At 56.2% G+C, this 13,925-nt stretch overlaps 1 protein-coding gene across 2 annotated transcripts in view; it reads left to right on the plus strand.

Moving 5' to 3' along the window:
- Positions 1–4,041: 4,041 nt before the first annotated feature.
- The window catches only part of SUSD3 (sushi domain containing 3), a 37,439-nt gene continuing 27,555 nt past the window's right edge, over positions 4,042–13,925 (plus strand). The window contains exon 1 of one of the 2 annotated variants that reach the window (XM_075432903.1): positions 4,042–4,106. In XM_075432903.1, coding sequence (XP_075289018.1) covers positions 4,058–4,106 — 49 coding nt within the window. In that variant the 5' untranslated portion in view covers positions 4,042–4,057. Of the gene's footprint in view, positions 4,107–6,785; positions 6,885–13,925 lie in introns of those variants that run through there. The other variant, XM_075432901.1, reaches the window with a different exon arrangement.

Consider the following 13,925-nt stretch of genomic DNA (forward strand, 5'->3'; position numbering starts at 1 on the left):
GTGGCTGCTGTGCTCATTCTTGCTGGTAGAAATTCGAACTTTCAGGAGTGCATCATGTCTATCCTGGCTACTTTTCGTTTTCAAGAGAAAAAACAGGACGTGGAAGTGGGCGTTTATTTTCAGTTGAAGCAAAATAAGCACATTCAGGACTACGTGTCATGTCTTTGCTCAGAATCCGTCTCAGTGGAAAATGACGGGCACAGGTAAGACATACAGCTTCAAACTCAACCGTGGTTGGAACCCAAGCTCTTGCTGGCTTCAATATTTTTTCACCGATATAGAATAGGGATGAACTTTGCCCATCTTCTCGGGGACAATTTAAATATGCTTTCAAACAGGCCATCTCACTACTGCTGATAACGTTATGAACCTGTATAAGTCCTGTCGGTGCCAGGGGACTCAATATCCTGTCGGCCTCGGGTATTGTGTCCCGTAACTTCTCCGTCTTCCGCTCTCGGCGTTGGCTCGCGCTGTCTCAGCGCCGAGGCCAGGTTTGCAGCTCCGAGGAAGAAGCACCCTGGTGATGGGGGCTGGAAATGCAGAAACCCCAGCTCAGTTCTGAATGTCGAGTGTGAGGTGTTGCTCAGCACCGTCGCTGTGATTTCTTCTGCCTCTTTTTCCGTAGTCCACAGGGAGGGAAGGGGTCATCCGCTCCGAGAAACGAATCCTCCCTTACAGGGTGAATTCTGCTTCTTGGTAGTGCTGGGAGGAGACATGGCTCTGCAGAATGCTGCTGCTGTCTAAAACCGAAGGCACTCGGATTTTCACAGCAGATCTGCTTTCCAGGAGCTCTGGGTCTTCAGTGGAGAGGAAAATCCCCCTGCTCACTCACATTTTCATTCCGTCATAGAGTCGCTTCTACTTCATGCCCCACAGCCTCTTTTCCTTTGAAAGCGGCTCCTGATTTTTGGAACTGTTCTCACATTTGGATCTTAACTATAAGAGTAAGAAAAAAATTTTTTTAAAAATCTTATTTGTTAGAGGAAGTCTCAGTTTGAAGAGTCCATCTGAATGTCCCATATTTCGGGCTGTTCATATCAAGGACAACTAATGCAAATTTCGCTCGTTCCAAATCCTGTGGGAATGCAAACAGTTTCCTACTTTGAAATGTCCATTGTCCAGGGGATGGGAGCGAGTGAACCTGGCACTTACCCTATTCCTCTTCAGGTTCTCCTTGCTGGATCCCTTCAGGCTTTGGTGTCCACAGGGGCCGCTGTCTGCTCTCCAGGTACCGCGTTCCTCGGCTCTGTGGCATTGCTCTTCCTCGGAGAGCAGCTGTCGGCTCCCAACGGGCACAAGGCTCTGGTTGTGAGCCCTGCTGCTTTCTGACCCCTCTCGAGGCACCATCTTATCCCCGCACCCTGCTGTCAGACACTTTTTCTCAGACTGTCCTCTGACTTCTCTGTCCTGCTGGAAGCCTGGAAGTGTCACACACGCGCACTTTTTTTTTAATGAGCCACTTGCATTCTATCTCTGCTTTCCCAGTTCCTCCCATCATTCTTTGTTACGTCTTCACTGCGAGAGTGGTCAGGCACTGGACCAGGCTGCCCAGGGCAGTGGTGGAGTCCCCATCCCTGGAGGGGTTCAAAAACCGGGTGGATGTGGCACTTGGGGACGTGGTTTAGCAGCCATGGTGGTGTTGAGGTGACGGTTGGACTGGACGGATGGATGATCTTAGAGGTCTTTTCAAGCCTTAGTGATTCTATGATTTCCCATTCCTTTATGTGTATTAATTCTGATACTATGCCTCTCAAAACCATCTCTGCCAGCTCAAAAGCTGGTATTGGAGCTTCAGTGGGGATTGTGAGAGCTCGGCAAGCCCGAGGCTGCTTTGCAGCAGCCTCTCGCACACTTGTAGCAGGGCCCAGGGCTGTCGAGCCCCACGGTGCGATGCGGTGTGCATGTTTGCAATGTAGGGATTTGCATGTTTTTACCATTTATTTTGTTTTCTTATTCCTATAATCAGCACAAACAATTTAATGGGGAAATAGAATTATTATTTGCTTTCTATTATAATGCTAAGAAATTAAGCTGGAGAAAAAAGTGTGACATACGCCAGCTTACCATAGACACCCAATCCCAAGCCAAAGATGAATTTGTAAGGGCACGTCTGCCTGACTGCAGCAGGGCTGATTAGCTCTGAACAATGCTGGAGGAGACAGTTTGCGTGCGAGTGTGCACAGCAACATTTTATCTGGTATTGAAGACATAAATGGCTGTGCTCAGGGTGTTTGTTTTTCCAAGCTACTGGCAAAACAGCGTGTATATTGATGCCATTTGGCCTGTCGCGCTGCATTTATTAATCTCTACTACAGAGCGAACAAGAATGTTCCCTCTTCAAATTAGCTGAACGTTTTCGGGCTCTGATGGGACAAACCTAGCTGCCTGTTGTTGTATTTTTCTATGCCGCAGCACCGCACTATGCCAAATAGTACTACAAGAAAATAGTTCCTGGGCTACAGCCCCATGCTGACTCCACCACCTCCCTAACAACTGGCTACACATCCCTTGGGGGAATAAGTGTAGGGTCCCTAGACAAAAGGAAAACATGTTGGGGTTCTGCAGCACGCGAGCAGGTCACCAGTTCTCGTCCACGAGCCGTGGCTGCGTGGGCACAGCAGAGCTCTGCGCCGTCGGCAGACCAGGAGAGCCGGTGACGGAGCCGGGATGGAGTCTGGCACGGGCACGCAGCTTGCCCCCCCTGCAGAAGTGACTCTCCAGGTCCCCGCGTGCAGGATTCCTCACTCCAACCAGGCTGGTGTTCCCCGCCCCGAGCAGTTCCCATCATTGCTCCCACCCGCTGGGAAATGCAGCTCTCTATTCCCACTGTATCTGTATTAGTGCAAGGTCCTTTCCTGTTATGCCAGAGCTCTTGGAGGTCCTTCGAGCAGAGGTTTTGCTGAAAGCCCTTTTATCAAAACCCACGTTGGAAATATCGACTAGATTTTCCCTATCTCCTGGCCTGTTGACTCCTTTAAACATCTCCAGAGGATTTGTGAGCCATAACTTACTTCCGTTCATAAAACCCATGTTGACTTTTCCCCAGTATAGTAAATGTATCAATGTGTTCACTGATCTTATTTGCTAAATCATTTTCTGTTACCGTGGCTGGTGCAGATTTCAGGCTTACCAACCAGTAGTTTCTGAGGTCTCATCTAGAAGAACTCCTCTTAAAAAGCTGGAGTTACATCTCCTCTGTTTCAGACCCTGGGTAATCAAGAAGATTTTAAGTGAGAGATTATGCACTGTTGTCAAACATTAATTTGGTTATTTCATCTGCAGTTTCTTTTGCACGCTTGCTGCATGCCGCCTGCTCTTGTTCTTTGTCTGCGTGTTCCACAGCATCCTCTACCAACACGCAGACCACCCTGTGCATCCCCCCAAAGACGGGCTCTCTCTTTCCTCTCTGCTTCCCTCCAGGGTAAGCAAAGAATTAATTCAGCCTCTCTGCTATGGCCGTATCTTCCCTGAGCAAATCCTGCTCAAGGACCTCGCTGGTTCTCTGACAGACAGACTTCCTGACTGTTACAGACTGTTACAGTTACAGAATCACAGAATGGTCGGGGTTGGCAGGGCCCTCTGTGGGTCACCCAGCCCAACCCCCTGCCCAAGCAGGGTCACCCACAGCAGGCTGCACAGCACCGCGTCCAGGCGGGGCTGGAATATCTCCAGAGAAGGAGACTCCACAGCCTCCCTGGGCAGCCTGGGCCAGGGCTCCGTCACCCTCAGAGGGAAGAAGTTCTTCCTCGGGTTCAGCTGGAGCTTCCTCTGCTTCAGTTTGTGCCCATTGCCCCTTGTCCTGTCACTGGGCACTTCACAACCCAACAGATTATTTCACCGTCACTCCTAAGGGTCTATTTTTTCTTTCAGAAATGGAATTGCTGGGCCCGAGGAGGACTTTCAGCAACACCACCTATGCATGCGTCATCTGATGACACCTGCCATGGAGAGCTACTACCCTGCTTTTCAACAGTTATTGAAGAAGAAACACGGCCGCCCAGGGCGTCTGAGCGACGTAGGCACAACCAAGTTTCGTTGCCTGGGGCTTGCGGGACTGATGCTCAGCTGGAGCCAGGCAGCTCCTGCGGCTCGAAGGGAGAAGCGGGGTAAGGAGGAGGCGGCGGTGGGGCTGGCTGGGAGGGGGACGGCCAGAGGTCGCCTTGCTGCTGCTGGAGGGCTGGAAAACTGCTCCAGCCGGGCCGGGAGCGTGTTCCCTGCCCTGCAGCCAGCCAGGCTCTGCGGCCGCGGCGAAGCGGGCGGCGAGGCCGCGGGGACTGTCCCTGCAGCAGTCCTGTGCCCTTGGCACGCCGCGAGCCAGCCTGGATAACTGGGATTAGACGAAAGACAGCGCCTTAGCGCAGCTTAGCGAAATCCAGCGGTTAAACAACCCCTGCGCAGCGGCAACAAGTGTCTGGCTGGGGCTGCACAGCTTCCCCCGCCGCTGAAGGTGAAATACGGGGTCCGGCAAGGAAAACGGGGCTGCAGCACGGAAGCTTCCATCGCTTTCAAGACGCACTCTCTGCTCTTTTCAGAAGGAAGAGGGAGACTCATAGTTCCCACTATGCCAATGAGATTTTTTTTTTTTGCGAAATTCAAAGCGTATTTGCATGGGAGGGGTGGCTTTACAGGTGAAATCATGTCACCGTTGTTGATGACGGCAGATGACAGCACCTTACTTGGTCAAAAATCCCCTTTTATTACAGCTGGATCTTAAGTAAGGATTGTAGACATTGGTCAATGGAATTGGCCGCCTTTTCCGTTAAAATCATCAAGCACTGAGTCCCCACGCAAGCACTCGCCCCGAAGCCAGGGAGATGAGTGACCTCCGGGGAGGCTGCAGCCGCAGCCGGGCTGCTCTCTGCGTGCGGTGCCCCAGGGCACGCCGAGCAGACCCACCGCTGCTGGGCTGTGCTTGCCCTCACTGAGAAAGACTAAATGTTGGCCTCAGGGGAGCGGGATTCAGAGGCTGCTTCTGAACTTGCAGCATGCTGTAAGTGCCGGTAAGAAAAGGTTTGGCTTGCAACACGGCTGTGTTCGACTTGCGGTGTGTAATAGCAGGCGCAGTAACAATGGCGTAAGGAAAAAAAAGTCGCTTATCTGTCTTTGGTGTTCCTCTGGCTTCACCGACACGAAGGACTTGGTTGCGGGAGCCATAGTTCCTGGTTGACTTAAATTAGATTTCTGAGTGTTTGGCATTACTGGAAATACAGACCCAATCCATAAGCTGCAGCATTTTCAAAAACGCTGTTCCTTTGCTATAATGTATTGCTTTTAAAATGCGTTGTGGTTGTAGAGATGGGAATAGCGGCCCTTCGTATCCGCGATGCTTCTGCGGACTCCCTGCCAAACGAGCTCGCGGGGAAGCGTGTGCAGAGGAGCTGTGTCACCGCTACCCGTGGGCAGGATCCCGCTCCGTCTGGTGCCGCCAGCAGAGCCTTGGCAGGCTTTTCTTAGGCTGTTTGGGTTTGGTGCATCTTGGAATTTCAGCTCTCCAATCTGCTCCCGCAGACTTTTTGTTCTCCTAGTTCCACGTGAAAAAAAATAAGGAGAGGGTAAAACAAGCAGAGTGAGCGCGCACAGGCACGGTGCCGGGTGTGGGCCCCAGCCGCACGCTCCGCGCCAACGGGCAGAGCTCCTTCGGAAGAGCCGGCTGCTCCTCCGCTCGCTTTTCCCGGACACGCGGTGCAAGCCACCGAAGGACTTTTCTCAATCTACCGCTGGTGTCAGCCGGCTGATGATCCCACCAGATGCTGCTGAGACCCAGACTCACTGGTTGGAGGTGATGCTGCTGGGGTAAGCAGTGACGGGGGGTGCCAGGGCCGGGAGGTGGTTGCGACAAGATCACACACGAGGTGAGTGTGAGGAGCTTGGGTTTCGCTGGGAAGCCCGTGGGTGTTGGGGTGTGCCGTCCGGCTCCCAGGTGGGAAGATGGCGGATCCTGGCCCTGTCCAGTGCGTTTAGTTTCCAATCCCAGTGAAAATGAACGTGATTTTAACGACTGTAAGCTGCACGTACGTGAGAGACGCAGGTCCTGGCATACAATGGCACGACAAGCAGTAGGGAGCGGGTTTGGAAGGAGGAGAGCAGCCCACCCCACCTGGGGCTCTCCGGGCGGCCAGCACCGGCCCGGCCGCACTGGGGCTGAGGGCAGGCACTGGGAGGCAGTGAGGGGGCAGGCAGCGGGGGGACAGGCAGCGGAGGACAGCAGGCAGGGCAGGCAGCAGGGGGATCAGCAGTATGCAGGCAACGGGGGGATCGGGCAGGGCAGGGAGAGGGGGGATCGGGCGGGGGGATCGGGCAGCGGGGGGCAGGCAGCGGGGGAGTCAGGCAGAGCAGGCAGCGGGGATTGGGCAGGGCAGGAGGGGGGGATCAGGCAGGGCAGGCGGGGGGGATCGGGCAGCGGGGGGCAGGCAGCGGGGGGATCGGGCTGGGCAGGCGGCGGGGATCGGGCAGGGCAGGCAGCGGGGGGCAGGCACGGGGGGATCAGGCAGGGCAGGCAGGGCATCCATCCCCCTGGCAGGGCATCCACCTTACGGCCCTGCCCGGTGCCCCGGGGCCGCGGCGGGCGGGGAACGGCCCCGGCTGCTCCTGGCCTCCCGCCAGCCCCGCGCAGCCGCCGCCCCCCGCCCGCCTCCTCCCCCCGCCGCCTCCTCCTCCTCCCGCTCCGCGGGTGCCGGCGCAGGGGCCGCGGCGGCCCCCCCCCCCGACCCCCGGCCCCGGCGGAGGGCGGGCGGAGGCGGGCCCGGGCCGCCCCTGCCCGGGGGACGCGGAGCCGGGCGCGGCGGGGCTCGGCAGAGCCATGCCGGCAGCCACGGCCCCGGGGCTGGCCGTGCCGCGGACCCCCGCGCCCGGCCGGGACGGCAGCGGCACACCGGGATACGCAGGTACGAGCCCCCGGCCCCCCGGCTCCCTCCCCGCTGTCCCCGGGGCTGGCTGCGGGGCTCGGGGGTGGGAACCGCCGGGGTCGGGGAGTTTGTGCGCTGCGGGGTGGAACGAGAAACCGGTCAACGCTGCTTGGCTTCCTTCCCTCTTCCCCCCCCCAGTCTGGGTACGGGGTTTGGTCGCGCAGATCGCAGCGCCCTGCCGAGACCTCTCGGGGTCGAGTGGGTCCGGCTGACTGGGCGGGAGCGGGGGCTGGCGGAGGGGCTGGCCCCGGCGTGGGGACCTGCAGCCTCTGCAGGGTCCTGGGCCCGGGGGCAGCCAGAGACACCCGGGGCGATGGAGCTGCCCCGGCTCGATGGGATCTGCCTGGTTTGATGGGAGCTGCTGCGGCTCGATGGGGGCTGCCCCGGTTTGATGGGAGCTGCCCCGGTTTGATGGGAGCTGCCCCGGCTCGATGGGATCTGCCTGGTTTGATGGGAGCTGCCCCGGTTCGATGGGGGCTGCCCCGGCTCGATGGGAGCTGCCTGGTTTGATGGGAGCTGCCCCGGTTTGATGGGGGCTGCCCCGGTTCGGTGGGAGCTGCCCCGGTTCGGTGGGAGCTGCCCCAGTTTGGTGGACACAGCTCGGTTCGATGGGGGCTGCCCCGGTTCGAGGGAGCTGCCCCGGTTCGAGGGAGCTGCCCCGGTTCGATGGGGCCCGCGTTTTTCTCCGCCGCCGTGCTGCAGATCGCAGGGTGGGCAGGGGTTTTTTTCCCCTGATTTCACTGTGAGCGGGGCTGAGCGCTCCTGAAGTTCGGGGGCCTCCTCCTCCTCCTCCTCCTCCTCCGCCTGTCCCCGCGTATCCCTGCGGCTGATCTGGCTCGTGCGGTTCTCACGGACTTTATCAACGACCTGATTTTGTTACGCTGATAGAAATGAGCAATGTGTTTGGGCCGACGGCGTAGCAACGCTTTACACTGCATCCACTGAGTGTGCTTAACCGTGCATTTAATTTACGTTTAATAGAGCGGTTCATTTTAAAAACGTGAGACGAGTTCTGGGAAACCTACTCTGGAGAACTAACAACTCAAAGACAAGCGTAGACCCTGTTGCTCTAGTTTGATGCTGATATCACTAGTTATTGACCTTTTTCTTCTGCAAAATCATGTGCATTTGGCCGCTTTTATTTGTTGTCTCACAGTGTCTTGCGGGTCTGGGTTTGCCCACAATCAAGGTGAGGTTTGGAAGCGGCGTGTCCCGTGTGACCCTCAGCCCTCCTGCTCCTGCCTGGGCTAACCTTGCCCTGCGTGGATCTGTGGCAAAACTCCCAGAAACGCAGGACCCACCAAAAAAAAATTTGCTGTTCAGACTAGAAGTCCACCCTCAGTTAATCCCTCAGCTATCTACCAGCCTGGCTTCTCTCAGCCACGTCTCCAACCCGAACAACAAACACCTTTTTTTCCAAACCAGCTACACCAAAGCCGTGGAGCAGAAGTTCTCAGGAGGGTGCTAAACGGGAGTAAAAAGGGGAGTGCGCAGGGTCAGGGCATGGCCGTGCCTGCATGGAGCTGCTGCGTCCGTCATGGGACCAGCAGAGATGCTGGGGGCACGCGGGGCTTTGCCGGACCTTTGCTGGGCGTCGCGCTCCCTCGTCCCCTCGCCTCTCGCTGCCTTACGGGGGTTGGTCCCGGCCGGCACCACCCGCGCAGGTTTCGCCTCCGCTGAATCGCCGTTCCTTCCTACGAAGGTAGGGAGTTGGGTGGACGTGCTGCTCTTAAATCAGAGCGGCTTAGCTAAAATCATGGCTACTTGTTGTATAATTTTAAATTAAACCCTTGTTTAGGATGCTGAATTTAAATGCGACCGCGTTATGTGTGCAGCAGTGTCTGCTGGAGAAGTGACCTCTAGGGAAAGCTGGTGGCAACTGTTACACAATACCTCTCGCCGTAGCGTGCTGTTGTTGGGGATCGTTCTCCCTGCTGCTTTGGTGGAGTGCCCTGCTTGTCAAATTTCAGCCCGTGAGCAATAGGGCGATAACAAGGATTGGCACGGACAAACTCCCTCGTGCATTCCTTTTGCAGAGGCTGGGAAAAAAAAAAACCCGTGGCAAGATTTCCATTTGAATTAATGCGTGAATGAGAGAGAAGTTAAAGGAAGTTCCCCCGCACAGCCCGCTTCCCGAAGCACAGCGGTGAAATTCAAACACCCTCCTTCTGTTCAGCCTCTTACATTTTTATATGATACGGATGCTTTGACGTGTTCCATGTTTCGCTGCCACGGCAGCGTCGCGGCGTTGTTGCCTTTCTGCGGTGGTTTACTACGGACCGTCGACCGTCTCTCGCCAGGCTCGTCGTATTATCTGGAAAAGCCTCGGAACGGCTCGTCTCAGCGGTGACCCACGCGCTCTCCTGCCTGCTGGGAATTGCCGTCAGCCCAGCCGCCGCCGAGACGCTGCTGCCTCTGGAGCTGCTCAGATTGCGTTGGAGGCTCTTTGGGTGGAACAGGGAAGAGGAAGGAGGAACGAAGGTGTATCAGTATTTTTAGTCTCTGTGTTGCTGAAGCTGGAGGCTCCGGCTCTCTGTTTTTCCAGGGCAGTAACTTGGTTTTTGCTGTGATTCCTCCCTCACTAGAATCATAGAATGGTTTGGGTTGGAAGGGACCTTAAAGATCATCTGGTTCCAACCCCCCTGCCATGAGCAGGGACCCCTTCCAGCAGCCCAGGGTGCTCAGAGCTCCATCCAACCTGGCCTTGAGCCCTGCCAGGGAGGGGGCAACCACAGCTTCTCTGGGCAGCCTGGGCCAGGGCCTCACCACCCTCATGGGGAAGAACTTCTTCCTAATATCTAATCTAAATCTGCCCTCTTTCAGTTTACAGCCATTCCTCAATGCAGTCGTGTAGCTCTTTCAGCCTGGGGGAGAACATACTTTGGTGCATCTACAAACACACCGGTGCCGCCACGGACGAAGGGAAGGTGGGAAAGAAACGCGGAGCGCGGCAGAAACACCCGTTGCGCCAGGTTAGACCTTAGCGGGTCTCTTGCCGCCGCGCGTTGTCTGTGGCTGCGGCTCTGCTCCGTCCCTCCGCCTTCCCAAACCAGGGCAGCAGAGCGGCTGCCGGAGGGGAGGAGGAACGTGCTGCCTCCAGACCACGCCGCGGAGGAGGCTCGCCGGCGGGCACCGTCCGAGGGAAGAGGCGTGATCTCCGGCTGAGGACAGCCGCGGGCTGCGGGTTGCTGGGCGGTGGAAGAGGTGTCACCGTGTCTTTGCTCGGTTGTGCTCGGGGTGGCTGTTGGCGGCCGGGGTGGGCTGTAGGCACCAGGCTGGATGTCTCTTTGGCGTGACTCGAGGTGTCTGGTCTTTTGCGAAGAGCAACGTGGTTTTTTTTCTGAAGCCAGTTTCCTTGCCAGTGCAGAAACTGTGAAACCATAGCGCTGAGAGCTTAGGGTTGCTCTTCCAGGAAAGCAACAGCAAAGTTGTTCTTCAAAGCCGAGCGCGCTGCTGCTCTGCCGAAAGGCTGCAGGGAGGCTGCTGGGCTCCTCCCGCGATCCTGGGGAAGAACACGTTGATCCTGAATTCCCATTTCCACGGGGCAGAACGTGATGCAACTTGGAATACATGGGCTTGAAATTCCTTCACAGTAGTTTCTCCTTCCTTTCTCCCATGAGATCAAAGTGAAACCTTTTATTAAAAAAGGTAAAAGAAGCGACAGTTGTGGAATATCAGCTAATTGGTTTTATCTTCTGTACCACAAGATGCTAATCTTACTGGTTAGGCATTTGCACCAGGCAAACTGCTTTGAGGGAATGATTTTTTGTGCTTGTCATAAAAACTCTAGAACGGTACAAAATAGAGAAGGAAAAGAGTTGTTAGGTCTTCTGGCACGGTCCTCCATGGTGCAAGATTCGTTCCCGGTGGTATTCTCCAATACTTTGTCCCCGCTACTCTTTAATTACCTAGGTTGTAGCGATGAATTATATCTAGACCTCTGAATTTCAGCTAGGGCATGCAGAGAGCTGAATGGTTGGGACCCCAAACATTGAGATTTCAAAAACCAGAGAATCTGAACTGTGCTGAAGTTAGCGCTGCTCAGCTTGTCTAGGCACGAGTGCCACTGTCTTTTCATGTGCCTGGCACTACGGAATCGTGCCTTCGGTAACTCGGCGGGTCGAGCCAGCCTGCGGGACAGTTGCTGGTTTTCACTCAGGCATTCAAACGCCGTGGCAGACGGGCGAGCATGGCGTTCCGAGGAGCAGTTCTGACTAGCTCCGTGGATCAGAAGACTGGCAGAGAGACGATTTTGCAGTCTTGGTGGAAGGCTGCCTCTCTCGCGTTTCATTTTGCTTTCAGATGTCAGCGAGAAATGCAGAAGTTGCAGAATGAGCAACCGCTCACCAAAATAAATCAATTCCCGTCTCTGCGGAGGGTCAGGGAGCTGGGGTTGGGCTGGCGCCTGGGTCACGCCGGTGGGAACACTCATGGGGAAGAGGATGGGTCAACCGCTTGCTTTTCTGTTAACGGAGTTCACAGAATCACAGCATGTTCAGGGTTGGCAGGGACCTCTGTGGGTCACCCAGCCCAACCCCCTGCCCAAGCAGGGTCACCCAGAGCAGGCTGCACAGCACCGCGGCCAGGCGGGGCTGGAATATCTCCAGAGAAGGAGACTCCACAGCCTCCCTGGGCAGCCTGGGCCAGGGCTCTGTCACCCTCAGAGGGAAGAAGTTCTTCCTCATGTTCAGCTGGAGCTTCCTCTGCTTCAGTTTGTGCCCATTGCCCCTTGTCCTGTCGCTGGGCACCACTGGAAAGAGTCTGGCCCCGTCCTCCTGACACCCACCCTGCAGATATTTATTGGCATTTCTAAGGTCCCCTCTCAGCCTTCTCTTCTCCAGGCTGAACAAGCCCAGCTCCCTCAGCCTTTCCTCGTAGGAGAGATGCTCCAGTGCCCTCATCATCCTCGTAGCCCTCCTCTGGACTCTCTGGAGTTGGACGCGGTTATTAAGCTGTTATTTCTGGGCTGAAATAAAGCCAAACACCACGCTGCTCACACATACAAGTCTCTGCAGCAGATGGCTGAGAATGATTTTGAGGAGGGGTGAAAATGGGGACAGGAGCTGGGCTAGGTGAGGGGAGGCGGTGGGGTCCGGACACCCGAGCGTGCGCTGGGCTGGGCAGTGGTGTCTGGGAAGATGTTTCGGGCTGCGGTGGCCGAAGGAGGTGCGAGGGGCGAGTGTTGGTTTTGATCCCTCCTGTTCAGGAGAGCAGAAATTTGTGCTGTCGTGTAAAAGAGCAGAATTACACCTGGGAGAGTTTCTGCTCAGAACGGCAGTAATTTCTGAGGCTACGGCCTTGGTGCATTGGCTGGGTCAGAAGAGGCATCGGGGCTGGGCACACGGGTTCCGCTGTGCTCGGGGAAGAGGTGCCCCATGAAGCCCACGGCAGCTTTGCGTGGGCAAGAGAGAGCTCTGGGGTCTGGCCTCTTATCGTCGGTAAAGGCAGGAATCTAGACTGGGGCGAAGTTTTTCACTCATTTTAAATACGAACCAGTCTGTCCTCGCCCCGTATTCTGGCCATCCAAAAGCTGCCAGTGAGGTAGCTGAGCGATCTGAGGCAGACCTGAGGTTCTTGGACATCTGCGGAAGGAGAGGGGGAAGGGCACGGGGCTGCTCTCCTTCGATCTGCTCGCTGAAGCTGCTGCTCATTCCGCCTGTAACTCACCGGCAATCATTGACTTTTTTAATGGGAAAAAGTAAACACACCGGCCTGGTCCCCTGTCCTCACGCTGGCATCCCCGCCGATCTTCGTGCCGCCTTTCACTAATTCCTGTGGCCAGGCAGGCTGAAAACAGATGTGCTGATGGACTCGTGCTGTTAATCATTGCCGTGCTTGGACGGGTGCTGGCAGGGTGCTGCGTGACTTCCGCGGGTTCTGCAGGTCGCTCCGGTGTCCGTGGCCAGGCTGCTGGCAGCGTGCCCCTCTGCTCTCACGGGTGAAGCCCAGCAACGAGAAAGCCAAACCCAGCAGCGAAAAAAAAAAAGGAAAGAAGAAAAACTAAAAAGCGATAAAACCACAGCGAAGGTTTTCAAATCTGGCTGTTAGTTTCTCAGTCTGTGAATAATTTCTATCACCATGATAAATGGCATGCTATTGCTAACTCTTTCAGACTGATGTCTAAAAAAATCAATTATTTGCAGAAATTCTTGCTGACGGTTGCGAATGCCAGGTCGCAGCGCTGTGGTGTGCATTTAGCAGCTGAACACAGCAAACCGAGTGCAGGGACAGCTTCAGTTTGCTATTGGGAAGGACAGAGGGCTTGCAGAAGCCAAAACAGGCCAGCCAGGGGGAGCAGATGTGGGCAAGGGCTCTAGCATGAAGGTTGGTTTTGCTTACCAGGATGGCTGGAAATTCCCCATGAAAACGACCAAACCTCTGTTCAATGGTCCGTTTCAAAACAAGAAAGACGTTTCAAAGAGCAAATGTTGAAAAGTTTCTATATCCTTTACAAATAAGTGCTTTGTGCAAATATAATCCCTACGTTTTGGGGCCTTTGGCCAAAAATGAGCATGTAACCATCATTCTTCTCCACTAAAAATGTTACGTTGGGGTGAATTTTCTGATGCCCGAAGCGGGTTTTGGCCAGCTCCACACCCGTCCCGCTCGAGCATTTTTCAGTTCGCGGTGCTCGCCGCGTGTCCCGGCCGTCGGCAGGGATTTCTGCCATCCTCCCAGGTTGTGCCCCATCTGGCAAACGCCACGCAGAAGCGAGAGGCCACCGGGCGCATCGTCAGGGGACATCTGCTCTTATCGGCAGCGTTCGCTGCCCCGAGCGCGTTCGCACGCCGCCACGCACGAACCAGACCGAGCCGTTGCTGCGGGCAGATAACCCAGAGCCCGCGCCGGCTGAGCTCCGTTTCCCCGTGCTGCCCGGGTTGATGGTGGGGAGCGGGGGCTGTTTTGGGGCGCGGGCGGTGGGTGTGCGGGGCTGCCGCCCTCCGTCTGGGGGGGACGTTGCGGGAGGGCTCCCCGAAGGGCGAGCGGCAGCCTCTGCCCCGTGGGACGGTCCGGCGGGGC

This window comes from Opisthocomus hoazin, chromosome 11 (assembly GCF_030867145.1).
Source record: "Opisthocomus hoazin isolate bOpiHoa1 chromosome 11, bOpiHoa1.hap1, whole genome shotgun sequence".
Lineage (NCBI taxonomy): Eukaryota > Metazoa > Chordata > Aves > Opisthocomiformes > Opisthocomidae > Opisthocomus > Opisthocomus hoazin.